Raw genomic sequence first — 15,819 nt, forward strand, 5'->3', positions numbered from 1 at the left:
GGCAGCTAAACATGAAAAAAAATTGCATTTATAGCACTGCTGTAGCGCTGGCGTTTTTAAAACCTTCTGTTGGAGACATTTTGTAAAGACGTTACTCCACTGCATAGCTTGGTGTCGCCTGCAAAGACTAAAATGGCACTTTTAATCCCAGATCATTTTAGTCACCACCGATAACCCTAGAGTTAGACCACTCAACTTTGTAGGACTAAATATACAGCATCAAAAAGGTGGCCGATTACACTTGCTTTAACATTTCCAGGGAGATAAGCTTTAACCACTTAAGGACCGCCTCCTGCAGATAAATGTCAGCAGAATGGCACAGCTGGGCACAAGCACGCATCTGTACGTCCTCTTTAAGTGCCCAGCCGTGTGCCGCGGGCACGTGCCCCGGTCCGAAGCTCCGTGACCGCGGGACCCGATTGCCGCCGGAGTCCCGCGATCAGTCCTTCACAGTGGCAGCTTCATTGATCGTGTGTTCCCTGATAGAGGGAAACACGATCAATGACCTCACACGTCCAGCCCCGCCCCCCCTACAGTTAGAAAAACATATGAGGTCACACAACCACTAAGGGGCTAACTCCCAAACTGCAATTGTCATTTTCACAGTAAACAATGCATTTTTATAGCATTTTTTGCTGTGAAAAATTACATTGGTCCCAAAAATGTGTCAAAATTGTCCTATGTGTCCGCCATAATGTCGCAGTCATGAAAACAATAAACAAAAAAAATAAAAAGCTGATCGTTTTTAAAACCATCTCCTATTTTGTAAACGCTATAAATTTTGCGCAAACCAATCGATAAACGCTTATTGCGATTTTTTTTTTACCAAAAATAGGTAGAATACGTATCTGCCTAACCTGAGAAAAAAAATGTTTTGTTTTATATATTTTTGGGTGATATTATAGCAAAAAGTAAAAAATATTAATTTTTTTTCAAAATTGTTGCTCTATTTTTGTTTATAGCGCAAAAAAAAAAAAAAAAACTGCAGGTGATGAAATACCACCAAAAGAAACATCTATTTGTGGGGGGAAAAAAAAGGACGCCAATTTTGTTTGGGAGCCACACCGCGCAATTGTCAGTGCCGAATCGCAAAAACTGGCCAGGTCCTTTACCTGCATAAAGGTCCGGGTCTTAAGTGGTTAATGAACCATATTCACTCTACTGGCTGCAGCGTGGCTAGCAAGGGAAAAAACTTTTCTATTGGGCGTCATTTGCCACCTGAAGAGATGCCTTGTATAGCAAGCTAAAAATGGTTAAGTACAATCCAGATTTAAAGAAAAAGCCCCATAAACAAACGTGGTTTAATGTCTTTTAATAGCAAACTTACAGAACAGCACAGAAGACAGACAACATTAAAAACATGTATCTGAATGCAGGAAAACTCAGTTTAAAAAAAAATAATAATAAGAGTGAATGGATGGAATTTACCACATGGTAAAATGCTACAAACATTTAGTTGCCATCAATAAGAAAATTTGCTTATTAAAAAAAAAAAAAAAATCCAAATGCTGGCATTGTCCAGAAAAAAAAGTTTTAACAGGTCTATTTATATTTTTTATTATAAAGTTGAGGTGTTTTTTTTCTCTGTTTAACTCAAAGTTTGTTGTAGTAGTTGAATGTGTTTGAAGAGTACCCTGTCACATGCACTGTATGGTCTGCCGTTTTAGGAACACTAGAAGGAAATGTTACTTGCCTGCATATCTGGCTCAGTCAAAACTCTTACGTGGAAGTGGCGCTACCCGACTTCCATGGGTTGGGCATGTAAAGCTCGATGACTTGATGTTCAATGTTCGAATACTAACATGGATTACCAGGAGACAGAAATTGCTGCTTCAAAAAAGGTAGAAAATAGCCTCCTGATGAGCTGACATGTGACATATTCCTTTTAACAAGTACGCCCTCTGAATTAAAAAGGAATTGAACGCATCAAGAACCTCAAATAGCTTTGCCGATTCCTAGCCAAATTTAAAGACTAGATAATGGCTTTGGCTCCAAAGTGGCTTCTTCCTTTAAGTGTATGTGACCAGGTACACTTTACATACATAATGCCAGTAAATCCAAAACGGATATTTCACTTTGGGAGAGATTGTGGTGGGTCAGGTCACCCACAAGCTTCTTATAGCTCTGGAAATTTAGACACGGAATCTCCAAGTTCTTACTCTGCTCACCTGCCATGAGGCCAATCAACATAAAACGTAAAATATGTAAATCACCATTTTCCCTGTCTTCATTGCGACATATGGGAAGGAATTTTTTATTTTTATAAATATTTTAGTCAACAGCAGGAAATAAAGCAGAAATCTGACAGCATGCTGACTGCACAAAACTTAGTAGCCATTAGTGGCCGTGTAATGATTCAAATACAGAATTCGAATGCCAGCTGCCTTTAACTAGAGACAGAAGCTTAAAAAAAAAATATACGCTATTAGAAAAGCACCAAATACAAACAGCCAGAGGTTATTCCCAATTAGAGTTTCCCTTTAAGGTTACGTTAGACTGCAGCAGGAGAATTAAGACTTGTTTTGCAGAGACATGCCTATGGGGTACGGCGGCAGGACATCACCACTGTATTCTGTAAAGTGTACAGGTAGTTAAGTTGGTGACAGTAGCCACCAGCACCCGTCCATAGTTGGAATATCAGTTTTGGATGGACTGACCCTTTCATGTAAAAATCACACACATATGAAAATGGAAGAAATTTAGCACATTAGAACCTGCCCCCCTACATTTTCCATTCACTATCATATATTTAGGTACCTTTAACCCCATGAAGAAAAAAAATATATCTAAAACGCTCAAACTACCAATTACACGGAAGAAGAGATTTATTTTTTTTCGGGTTTGAAGATGACAAATGTTTATCTCAAGATAGGAATTTTTTATTTTTAAGCACGCTCTCCACGTATGCGGCGTGCTAGCTGGATGTCTTTTGGCATAATTGTGACACGTTTGGCGTGGATAGCACACAAGTTGGTGTCCTCAAACAATCCGACCAGATAGGCTTCACTAGCCTCCTACAAAGACAGAAACAAGAAGTTAAGCTCAGATTACATGTAAAGTAATTTATTACCATTACACAACACGTTCATAAATTGCCAACATGGTTGAGCCTAATGCATAAGTGACATAGGATACTGCAAGCACCACAATTCATAAAGGCGGCTTAAGCCCGGTAGTATTTGTAGGAAAATGTTTAGGTAGAAGTGGTGGAAAGACATGATAAAATTATGTGACAGAACATTGTAGAGTGCAGAATTACATTTTTGAAAAGGAGGTATTCAGTAAGGCCAGCCAGAGACTATTAGAATCTCAACAGTTCAGCAGAAACCCACCGAGATTTAAACCGTGTACAGGCAGGCTGAATGTACCAGTTGATCGATCAACAATCCTGCCGGATATGCCCAGTGAAGTGAACAGCCTCAAGTAATACAGAGATTAAACAAATCCTCCTATATACGTTTTACTTGTTTATTTTCTCTCTCTCTCTCTCAGAATCATGTTAAAATCCTTCCCCAAGTATCAGAGGAGGGGGCTGAGAGCTGCAGTTAGTGTGTGAGAGCTGACTGGAGGAAATAAGCACACCCCCCTTCACACAGCAGGGAAGGATACAGAGATGTGTTCTGAAGTCTACTCCCCCATCACAAAATGTATCTCATGTGTCATTAACGCCTCAGAAGTGACATGCTGATAACAGAGGAACAAAGCACCAAAAGAGAAATTATACTTTGGAGCGAGAAGTAAACTCTACAGATATATGCAATGTGTTCAGAATTTCATGACTGAGGTTTACAACCATTGTCTGGCACCCAAATTATTTCAAGATCTTATTCTAAATAAATCAGGCTCAGAGATTTTCATTTTCTTTTGGATAAACATTTAAGGTAAAATACATTGGCAAACATTCTTTTAACTACATGAAACATAAAAGATTTAGATGTTTAAATTACTGCATGGCCAAAGCAAGGAAAATTTGATATTAACTGTCCTGTAAAGAATGTACTACAGACTGGCTTACAGTCTTCAATGGGGAGGAAAAACAAGTGTGCATGCAATTATTTTTGTTATTATGCTCATCTGTTCAGGCTTCATTAAAAAAAAGCAATTATTCCAGTGAATAACTTTGGCTGAGACAGACAGCTGATGTATGCAACCGATGAGCGTCACACCTCACAAATAATGACAGAGGAAGTGTGCTGACTGAGAATGAAGAAGCTCCTTGAGTTTTAGGACAGAGTGGAGAAGGTTTAGAATGAACCAGGTTCCCTCCACCTTTCCTTACCCTTCTTTTTTATTTCTCTCTCATTTCATATAAATAATAATAAAAAAAAAAAAAAAGTACCTTACATGTGATATGAAATATATTTCAAATATCACACTCATATACATATACTTATTTTTAACACACATGAGAACTCAAATAGACCCAATTTTTCATTGGCCGATAGTGATCCTCTAAATATTGATGTAAGCCAATATCGAAAGTCTGAAAACTCTGTATAATTTTTGATAAATGGGGAACTTATCTAACCTTAATTTTACCATCTGTATGTTATATTAATACAATGCCGTAACCCGTTTTACACGCAACTTCTAAAATACCTTTAATTGATACATTATACTTGTTATCATATGTTGATCTTTCAATAAAAACCTTTTGGGGAAGAAAAAAAAAAAAGAATGCACCAGGTTTCTATTGCTATACCCTTAGTTCCTCGAAAGGGTAATGTCAGGATAACATTGCTCTCCAAAGCTGCCAAATCTTTACATTAAAACAAATTGGAATTTGATAGGATGCAGTCACTATTAGGTCGATCATTTTCCAACTGGCCCATCTACTTTTGTGGAGCCGGGTGGTACCAATAGGACATTGAAGCGCTCTATGGCTACCTTAAGTATTAACACGCCCCCTTTTTAGGTTTTATTTCTGCTCTGTGTCCCATTATGTCTGTCTCAGGAATCACCCTCATGTTTCATGGTGACCATTATAAAATGGGAAATAAAAAGAAAAAAAAAAGTGATGGAAAATCCAAAATGTTGCAGTTGTCACTGGAACAGGAATAGAGGAAAAAAGCTTCTGATGTGCAGTTTTTCCCATGACAATTGTCTAAAAGGAGCTACCCCCCCCCCCCCCCACTTTCTGGTAATCATCCCTCACTTCCGGCTGAGTGAGACCGGAAATGAAAGGAAATATACATAAATGGGACACAGAGCAGAAATAAAACCTAAAAAAGGGAGGAGGCGTTAATAAAGTGGTTAATCCACTTATTAAATGCTCCCCGCCTCTCTGCACCATAATTGTGCCCGCGCTCTTATAGGTACAAATCGGGAAGTTTTTATTTTTTTAACAGAACACGGGGACAATTATAATGGTGCAGAGAGGATGGGAGCATTTAATAGCCAATATAAGAGCAGCAAGGGTGAGGCGAGCACTGGTACGAGCAGAGATAAGGACACGAGAGACAGTAAGCAGGCTGTGGCTGATGGAATGACGCAAAATGGACCATGGTGTCAGGGCTCAGCAGACATGATTATAGTCGTTAGTTTGGGAAGGGTATAACCAGGCAGGATCAGCCAGGTATTTCAGGCGATATGGGGTGAAAATGACAGCAAAAGCAATCTGCTGTATAACATGCTTTAAGAGAACAGGATCTTTATTTTAATTTTTTTGGGTTAACAAACGCTTTAAGGTAACCACTTCAATGTCCTGTTGGTACCACCTGGATCCACCAAAGTAGATGGGCCAGTTGGAAAATTATCAGCCCAATAGTGACTCCATCCTATCAAATTCCGATTTGTTTTAAATTTAAAGATTCGGCAGCTTTGGGAGAACAACAACAACAACATTAGCCTGACATGTTAGAAATAAAGTCCCACAAAAAAGCCATGTTAGATTTTTTTTGTCCTTTAAGAAAGGTAACAGTTTTCTTTTGGGGCAAAAAAAAATAAGCCCCCAACCCCTGATCCCAGCAATTCTTACTATTAGAATGTCCATCATATGCACAGCACAGTGTGCATCTCATAACAGAACTGGGAACAAGACGACTCCTGCGGGCATAAGCAGGACTTGCATCAAGCCCATCTAAAAGCTAAAAAGGAGCCTTGTGCAAATCAAAAAAATGTGGCGACAGAGGGGCATCACGAGGCTAGACCTGTCCAGGCTTTTAGGAGGGTACAAGGAGGCAAGTGTCCTTTAAAATGGTTGTAAAGATTTATTTTTTTAAACCTTAATGCATGCTCTGCATTAAGGCAAAAACCCTCCTGTGCCACAGGATCCCCTCAGCCTCTTCCTTATACTTACCTGAGCCTGATCTGAATCCAGAGCTGTGCCTAAGAGCAGCTCACAGGACAGACTGATTGGAGTCATTGGCTCCTACCACTGTCAAATTCTGTAATGAGGGAGCAGAGCTGCACTGTCTCTTCAGACGCAGAAAAGGGCAATTGAGATTAAGCCCACACAAGAGGCATCCTAGGGGGTTCACTCGCCAAAGGAGCCAAGACGGCCAGTGGGGGACCCAAAAGAGGAGAATAGGGGCTGCTCTGTGCAAAAACCATCGCACTGAGCAGGTAGATCCAACATGTTTATCATTAAAAAAAAAACAAACAAAAAAAACACAAGGTTTACAATCACTTTAAAAGGTGCAAGTGTACTGTGCCACATTGTGGCAAAAGATCACCCACACAGTGGAAGTGATCTATAACTATTCCTTAAAGAAGAATTACAACTCTCTGGCTCAGGAAGTTGTGAGAAAAGAGCGATCGGCCGCGTTTTAATCGATCAATTCTTAGTATTAGAGCAGGCGACCAATGCTGCACCCACCTAGGCAAGTATGATAAACAAGAATAATAATAATCCTATACATTTCTTAACTAGAACAGAGAAATATCCCCGGTCAGAAAGTACTGTGCTATGTGGCATGCTTATGCAAAGCCCAGGACTGGATGGACATAAATACAAATCCTTTGGTAAATGAAACCGCTCCCTTAGGATTGTTTAATCTGTGGATTTAGCTGATTGCTTGGAGTTTTGATTTTTTAATGTTTATGGGGTGTAAGGGTGATCACAATATATCATAGCTACTGGTTTTAGATTGCTTTGTGAATACAAACCAGGAAAAAGAGCCCCGGGTCCTTTTAATAAAATCCAAAGCTGAAGATCAGCCAAAAATAAAAACTTGCAAAATGAGACCTGCAAGTACGGCTACATGCAAAGTGACTGGTTCTATTGCAAATAAAAAATGTTTACCCAGTCATACAAGAGGTAAAAAAAAAAAAAAAAACACAACATTTTTTTATAACATTTATAAGGGCATGGCGCTCCCAAGATCATGTGCATACAAGTGCCCCTCTCTCTCATGCACCTCAGAGGCAAAAAATAGGTGTACGAAACGATCACTTATAAGAATGCGACCAGAGGCAGATGTGTGCCGATACTCCAACAGTTCAGAAAAGCAGACCTAAAATTTATATTTACTTTTGTTTTAATCGATCGGGGGAAGGTAGAAACTTGCCTACTGGCTGCAAAAACAGGTGCTGTAGAGCTAAGTCACATGGTCTAAACCGGGGCAGAGTCTGGTATTCTGTGTCTATGCATACAAATGCTGGACTCGGGAGTGCGCTGGCAAGGTAACCCCCAGGGAGAGCACTACTCCCAGGGGTTTACCGATGAGAGGAGCCGCGAGCGCCCCAGGAGACAAGGATCGGGGCCACACTGTGAAAAACAAACTGCACAGTGGAGGCAAGCATGTTTGTTATTTAATAATTCAAAAAGGTTTACAATCACTTTAAGGCTGCTTTTCAAACTGCTCCACTGAAAAAACACACCTAAAACTTTTTGCTGTGATGTAGTAAATTGAACGCAACGCATGATTCGTTTTTGTGCTGCATTACCCCCCATATCACTTATGAGACACAATTTTCATGATTTCCAGTGCGACTTGCATGTGACTGATGAGGCGTCAGCATTCGATAATAAGCATTCAGGAGAGAATTAAAACCAGTGTTTTTTTTTTTTATATACCCTCAGCTCTCCTCCAAAGTCATCCTTTCTGCCTAAAAACTCTCCTCCCAAGAAAAATTCATTCACACTTGAATGCAACGGAAACGCACATTACCGATCAAGTTTTTTTTTGCACATTTTTCACATGAAAAACCCACTCACTTGAATGGTAGCAGACCATTCAAGTGGGTGGGTTTTACATGTGAAAAATGTGCAAAAAAACACTTGATCAGTAATGTGCGTTTCCATTGCATTCAAGTGTGAATGCGTTACAAATGCCCCAAAGTAGCTCAATAACGTTTTCAGCGCGAGTTTCGGCGCATTTTGACGCACAGCAAAACATGCGCCTGCTAACCACGATTGGGGTGTTAACAATAAAGCTGCATTCACATTTACCCATTACCGAATGCATGGCAACCTGCGCAGAAAACACACACTTTGCCGTGCATTGGGCAAAATGCACTGCAAATGCGCATCAAGCTTGTGTCACCATGATGGGCGATGCACGCTGCACTGCATTTACAAAGTACATGGCAAAAAAGGCTTTTTTGTGCGGGTTGTCACATATTCAGAAACGCACAAATGTGAATGCAGCCCAATTGTTAGCAAACGCCCATTTTTCAACACATGCAAATGTGCGACAAAAAACTACAAACATGCCAAAACACATTGAAACATGACAGTCCACAACCGCAAAGGTTCTTGATACTTTGGGGCTTTTGTCACGCATAGAGCAGCCTATTCGAGTGAATTGGCTGCCTTATGTGCGATGATGTTAGTGGAAACGCGTGTTTCTGCTACGCTTGGGTGTGAATGCAATGGATAGAACAGGTATTTTTCCCCATATTTGTAGCGTTTTAAAACATGGTGAAATGTTTATTACAGGATCTATCGTATATACATTTTTGACTTGAAATCTTATATCCTTAGCAATTTCCTCCTGACCACGGACTCAAAGTTTTAAGTAAGTTGGTCAGCATTAAAATCTCAAAACGACATATTGTATGTCAGATATATGCAATAAGCGGACCTTCAGCTGTTGCAAAACTACAAGTCCCATCATGCCTCTCACTCTGGGTGTCATGCTTGTGGCTGTCAGTCTTGCTATGCCTCATGGGAATTGTAGTTCTGCAACAGCTGGAGGTCTGCTAATAGCATATCCCCGCTGTATGTCTTTCAAAAATAATTTTGTTTAGTCAAAAAGAAACAAAAAAGGTTACCTGCAAAGCACCAATAGCAGCGCTCTGGAAGCGCAAATCTGTTTTGAAGTCCTGAGCGATTTCACGAACCAAGCGCTGGAAAGGAAGTTTGCGAATCAGCAACTCAGTGGACTTCTGGTAACGCCTGATTTCACGGAGAGCCACGGTACCCGGCCTGGAAAGACATAGTCAAGACTTGTTATAAACAAACAATATCATTTATAATTTTTTCTTTATTTTATAAGAATACAATGTGCCTTTGTTGAGCATAACCAGACTGACCTATACTCATTCATATACAGCACTCTAGGTATGATATAGATAGATAACGAGGCTGGTTTCTGTAGACAAATCAACACCAGGACTCTTTTCTCCAAAGTTTTCTTTTAAAACGTATACATAAATTAGATGTGCACAAGCAACACCCAAGAAAAAAACATTTAATAATAAGAAGGTGGCTGCATTAGGTTTGTGTTTCTAGCAGTAACACATTTCCCCATCCTAGGGTAACAACACTCAGACTGTACATGAAGGAGCAGTGCTGTCACCCTAGGACAGGAAGTGTGTCGAGACTACAGACTCCCCCCAACTCAGTAACAAGTTCTGTAGTCCACAGGAGGAACTGGAAAAAATGCTAACTGATAAAGGTGCAGCACAGGAAGTTTTCAATTCACTGGATTTCTGTCTGAATCTATATATTCAACAGTTTACCTTAATGCATCCTATGCAGAAAAACGGAAAAATGGAAAAAAAAAATAAAAATAAATAAAAAAAAAAAAGGGGGAAGGGGCGAAAAGAACACTACTTTGTCCAGTTCCCCTCCAGCCCGCCTAAATACTTACCTAATCTCGATCCAGTGCTGTGCATGAAAACAGCCTGTGAAGAGAGAGCAGGGGGTGAGGCCAACAGAGCATGGCTTGGGATTAAGCCTACTCATGTACCCCCATAGCAAACGGCTTGCTATAGGGGTACTTGGCAAGTGGAAGGAGCCAGGAGCACCGGCGGAGGACAACAGAAGAGGAGGATCGGGGCTGCTCTGTGCAACAAAAAAAAAGTGCTGAGCAAACTTCTTCTAATGAGTATGCGTCGCATTATGGTATAAACACTTGGTGGGTACCGCCACCGAACACAATCTACACTTACCTGTCCTGGGCGCCTGCGATGTCGGGTCCCAAAGCCGATTTGTCCCCCGGCTGCTTCCTGCATCTTCGGTAAGGGAGTCAGGAAGTCACTTCCTGGTTCCCTACTGCGCATGTCGCGCTGCGTGATCCCACTGGTCCCTGCTGTCTGCTGGGACCTGTGTGTCTCCCAGAAGTGGCGTAGGTGTGATCTATGCCTGGAAGGCGGATACACAGGTTTCTGCCCCTTCCTTCCCTCTAAAAGGCACCAAATGTGACACCGGAGGAGGGAGAAGGACTCCTCTTTAAAACGGGCACCAAAATATCGCCTTCCCACCACCTGTCAAATTCTCCCTGAAAAGTGACCACAGATTGCTTTACAGAGGGGGCAGCAATAACAGATGCACATAAGAATGAGTCCTAGGTCTTGGTTCACATCTACAGGTTGCATTTAAGCGTGGGCAGGTTTCCACGTCATTTTATCATGTTCCTGCATGTAGGCAGCCTATTCATTTCAATGGGCTTCTCTATGTATGAAAAACATGGTAAAAATTCAGACTCTTTCAAACACTGCGGCACCAGGTAGCCTGACGTGCACGTTTGCAGATGTGTTGGGATGTCATTAACAATTAGGCCTCATGCACACAGGACATTTTGCCACTTCTCATAAACGCCTTTGCCCCTGGCAGCGGCGTTTTGTCAGAAAAAGCACCTGACACTAGTAAAAAAGTGTGTAACACGTTTAAGGGCTTCAAGCACTTGGAATCAACACTCAAACTCTAAACGCAACTAGCGTTAAGACGCGGTTAAACGTGGTTTTTCGGTCAAAATGCTGCTCCTGGACATTGGCTGTGTTTTTTCCCCCCTGCCTCTAAATGTCTACATGTGCATGGACACATAAGCTAACAAAGGGGCATTTAGAGATTTTTTTTTAAGAATTGGATAGGGCTTTTAAACCTATCCAAAATAAAAAAAATAAAAATCTGGCTATAGATACAAGGGCAATAAAGATTGCTTTCAAAATCATCTATTTTTCCACAAAGTTTTAAATTTGCTGGAAAATCTTTAGGCAAGGAGAGCCAAACCTTGCTTTATTCTCTTTGAGGACCCAGCGTGTGCCAGCAGTTGTGCCGCCGTGCGCCCCTGTGTGATTCACATGCAGCTCTGTACAGTACGATTTCAAGCCCATTCATTTTGAATGGGCTTGAAATCGGCTCATTTTGAATGGGCTAAAATGAAACCACACCAAAAGTAATGCATGCACTACTTTTTAACCACTTGCCAGCCGCCCTATAGCACATTATCACACAATATATATATATATATATATATATATATATATATATATATATATATATATATATATATATATATATATATATATATATATATATATATATATATATATATATATATATCTATCTCACACACACACACACACGTGATCCTGCACTTCCAGGTATCGGCTTAAGTGTGCTCTGCCGGAGGCTCGCTCCTGCTGCGATTCTACAAAGCAGGAGCTGATCAGCGGGTCCCACTGACATTGGTACGCAAATATGCCGCCGCTTGGTGCCAAGACTCACCAAGAGGCTGCAAATCTGTGTACTGTTGGCACCTAGGGGTTAACGGTATGTTCACCACCAGCCTAAAAAATATTTCGAAAGTATGGCTAAAAAACTGAAAAAGACATTGCAGACAGCACACAGGTGCAAGTTAAACTTAAAGCGGAGCTCCACCCAAAAGGGAAAGCTCTGCATATTTGTCCCCCCCTCCCACATTTAGTAGGGGGGCTTTGAAGTGGGTACCTGTGCCCCACTTCATGGTGACTTTGCTGTGGTAAAGTAATCCGGAAGTTCAGCCCGCCCCCTCCGCTGGGCCACTCACAAAGCCAGGAATGCGCAAAAGTTTGTGCCGTGCAACTTTGAAGTGTGACACATGGAGTATCAATTTACCGTGCTATAATATATACACACACACACATTATATATATATATATATATATATACACACACACATACACACAGCCAACTTTACTGCTGTCTTATTTAATGCAATTATTTTATTCCCCCAAACAAAAAAAGTGCGCTTGTAAGACCCCTGCGCAAATATGGTGTGACAGATAGTATTGCAACGACCGCCATTTTATTCTTTAGGGTGTTAGAACCCATATATATTTTTTTTCTAAGTAATTTTCTAGCAAAAAACAAAAAAAAACAATGAATAAAAAATGTTTAACTTGTAAACACCAAATCTCATAAATGAGGCTCGGGGCTGAAGTGGTTAACAAGGAGATAAAAAACCTGGGTATGAGAAACCTCAAGCACTGACACTCTGCTACGACTAATAACATCCAGCACTGTAAGCGTTAAACCAACAGCTATGTGTACGCCGGTTTGCAGCCCTCTGCTGCCCTCTATGGCCAGCTCCAGAGCAGCGCACAGCACACTACCAATCAAATGGGAACTGTACCAATTTTGGCTGACCAAAAGACCAAAAAAAAAAAAATGTTGTAATGAGCCCTAAACCTCACTTCAACAAGCCAAAGAGCAAATGTAAAAAATAAGGTAATGAACGTATTTAAATACAAGCATAGCTGGCAAGTCATTCAAGCAAAAAAAAAAAAAAAACCAAATTAAAAAAATTATAATATATAAAAAAATTGTTATCAAAAATAACACCACAGAAACAAAAATGGAAACCACCTAGTATGCAAATCTGCATGTCCTACTTTAAATATATTGGCTTTATTTTTTGCATAGAGGGCTGATAATTCTCCTTTAATTGGTAATCTAATTAATAATTGCACAATGCAATCTATACTGTCAGCAGCTCATTACAATAAAAACTCACCTTAAAACAATCATGAAAAGACAAAATACTTGTGCACTTTAAAAAAACAAAACAATCATGCTACGATGGGAAGCCCCGCCCCTCGCTGCTGTATGACGCACACAATGTCTGCCCGCTAAAAAATATCGATCCCCCCACATGGGATTCATCACCAAAACAAGAAAATAAGCGGCTAAACGGTGCCGCGCAGGCGCAGAGGCGCCTCTCGCGGTACGGCACCCGCGCTGCTAGATCGCATTACCTGTAACGATGAGGCTTCTTCACCCCTCCGGTAGAGGGCGCGCTCTTCCTCGCCGCCTTGGTGGCCAGCTGCTTCCTGGGAGCCTTCCCGCCGGTGGATTTACGGGCTGTCTGTTTGGTACGGGCCATCTTGCCGACAACGGATCGGTCCTAAACCTGATCGGGGAAGGAGGAAGAGGGGGGGGAGGGGAAGGACAGCAAGAAAAAAAAATTTATCTTGTAAATAAAAATGAAATAAAGTGCGATGATTGTTCTTCTCCCTCCCCCAGCATTGCTCTCGGTGTCTCCTCCACGTCTCCCATTCACCCAACATGACCGATATTCAAACTGTGGCGCTATGTGTGTGTTGTGCCCCCCCCCCCCCTCACTTCCTCATATACATGGAGGATCCTGGGGGGCACACTCTCTACTCACCCCCCCCCCAAATCCAGCCTTGTCTATGGGGGGGGGGGGATCTCTCTGCTTTTTGCAGGATCTGATAGCAATGCTGTCATAGAAGAAAAAAAAAGAATCCAATAAAAAGCAAACTCCATACCCAGAGAGAGAATTATCCTGGACAGTCCTCCTTGCTGGGACAAAACTGGGGGGGCCCCTGGGGGTCCCATCTTCTGCAGCCCTATAGATGGGCACACTGGGAAAACTCTAACCAACACCTGGCACAGTCCACCCCTCCCCCCCAGCACTAGGCATGTCACAGCTGCTATCTAATCACCCAGGTGGTTATAACCCCCCCAGAGTTATAGGGGGGGCAGGATAAAGTTGGGGACCCCCCTGTGTATAATGAGGGGTTCAGGCAGAGGAGGGGGGGTTCCCATGTGTGTAGAAGAGTAGATTAGTGAATGTTACATTGTATCCTCTGCACACAATGCAGCACACAGCCCCCCCAGAATTATAGGGGGGCAGGATAAAGTTGGGGACCCCCCCTGTGTTTAATGAGGGGTTCAGGCAGAGGAGGGGGGTTCCAATGTGTGAAGAAGATTAGTAGAATAGTGAATGTTGTTACATTGTATCCTCTGCACACAATGCAGCACACAGCCCCCCCCCCCTCCGAGTTATGGGGGACAGGATAAAGTTGGGGACCCCCCTGTGTATAATGAGGGGTTCAGGCAGAGGAGGAGGGTTCCCATGTGTGAAGAGTAGTAGATTAGTGAATGTTGTTACAATGTATCCACAATGCAGCACACAAGCCCCCCCCTCCTTCCCCCACACATGTAAGAGGAGACCCCCCCCCCCCAAATCATCACCACCGAGGGGGGGACAGAGGGGTAAAATATGGGGGGACAGAGGGGTAAAATATGGGGGGCCACAGCGATCACCCCACTCCCCCCCTCATACACACACACACAATGTCCCCCCTCCCCCTCCTGTGTCCTCCCAGCCAGACAGGAAATATGGAGAGACCTCGGCACATTACCGGGGGGGACCGGGGGGAGCTTTGCACCCGATTATCCGCACTTTCCCGGGCTCTGCGCCCCCCGGAGCCGCTCTCACCTGTTAGGCGGGAGTGTGAGGGGCGGCATGGTGCGGGTGAGGGGGGCCCCGGGCCGGGAGAGACCGAGAATTCATCGAATGAAGGGCCCGGGTGTGAGAGGAGAGGAAGGGGCCGCTTATCCCCGCCGGTATACACCGAGAAAAAACTTTCTACCGGGGGGCGGGGGGACCGGAGACAGGCCGGCCGGGGGAGGGGGGACTTCCCGGGACCGGAGAGGGCGCAATTCCGGGGGCTCGGGGGGGGTCCCGGAGAGGGACGAGGAAAACTTACCTTCCCCGCAACTGGAGAGAGCAAAGGCGGCTGCTGAGGGAGGCAACACACAATTGAAAAATGGCTGAAAGCTGCTGTGTCCCATAGAGCCGCTCACTCACCGCCCGCCGACCAATCAGAGACAATGGAGGGCCGGCCTATGGATGGGGATCTCTGTGTATACAAACACAAAGACATGCTCTACTACTACACTACTAATACTACTACTACTCCTCTATGACAGACCCCGGGATCTCTGTGTATACAAACACAAAGACATGCTCTACTACTACACTACTAATACTACTACTACTCCTCTATGACAGACCCCGGGATCTCTGTGTATACAAACACAAAGACATGCTCTACTACTACTACACTACTACTAATACTACTACTACTACTCCTCTATGACAGACCCCAGGATCTCTGTGTATACAAACACAAAGACATGCTCTACTACTACACTACTAATACTACTACTACTCCTCTATGACAGACCCCGGGATCTCTGTGTATACAAACACAAAGACATGCTCTACTACTACACTACTAATACTACTACTACTCCTCTATGACAGACCCCGGGATCTCACTGTATACAAACACAAAGACATGCTCTACTACTACACTACTAATACTACTACTCCTGTATGACAGACCCCGGGATCTCAC

The 15,819-nt window shown here is 42.7% G+C and overlaps 1 protein-coding gene across 1 annotated transcript; it reads right to left on the reverse strand.

Moving 5' to 3' along the window:
* Positions 1–1,296: 1,296 nt before the first annotated feature.
* Positions 1,297–15,273, reverse strand: LOC120937838 (histone H3.3A). Its single transcript, XM_040351347.1, has 4 exons — positions 15,166–15,273; positions 13,405–13,559; positions 9,217–9,370; positions 1,297–3,014 (listed from the first exon to the last, which is right to left on the reverse strand). The coding sequence occupies exons 2-4, from the start codon at positions 13,530–13,532 to the stop codon at positions 2,886–2,888; spliced, it is 411 nt and encodes a 136-aa protein (XP_040207281.1). The 5' UTR covers positions 13,533–13,559; positions 15,166–15,273; the 3' UTR covers positions 1,297–2,885.
* Positions 15,274–15,819: the final 546 nt, after the last annotated feature.

The sequence above is a fragment of the Rana temporaria genome, chromosome 4 (genome assembly GCF_905171775.1).
Source record: "Rana temporaria chromosome 4, aRanTem1.1, whole genome shotgun sequence".
In the NCBI taxonomy this organism is placed as follows: Eukaryota; Metazoa; Chordata; class Amphibia; order Anura; family Ranidae; genus Rana; species Rana temporaria.

Excerpts from the sequence above, each read along its gene's own strand:
- LOC120937838 (XM_040351347.1), bottom strand. The coding sequence starts at position 13,532 with ATGGCCCGTACCAAACAGACAGCCCGTAAATCCACCGGCGGGAAGGCT. Across the intron at positions 9,371-13,404 it reads AAGAAGCCTCATCGTTACAG|GCCGGGTACCGTGGCTCTCC; the intron begins GTAATGCGATCT and ends ATGTCTTTCCAG. Across the intron at positions 3,015-9,216 it reads CTGCTATTGGTGCTTTGCAG|GAGGCTAGTGAAGCCTATCT; the intron begins GTAACCTTTTTT and ends CTGTCTTTGTAG.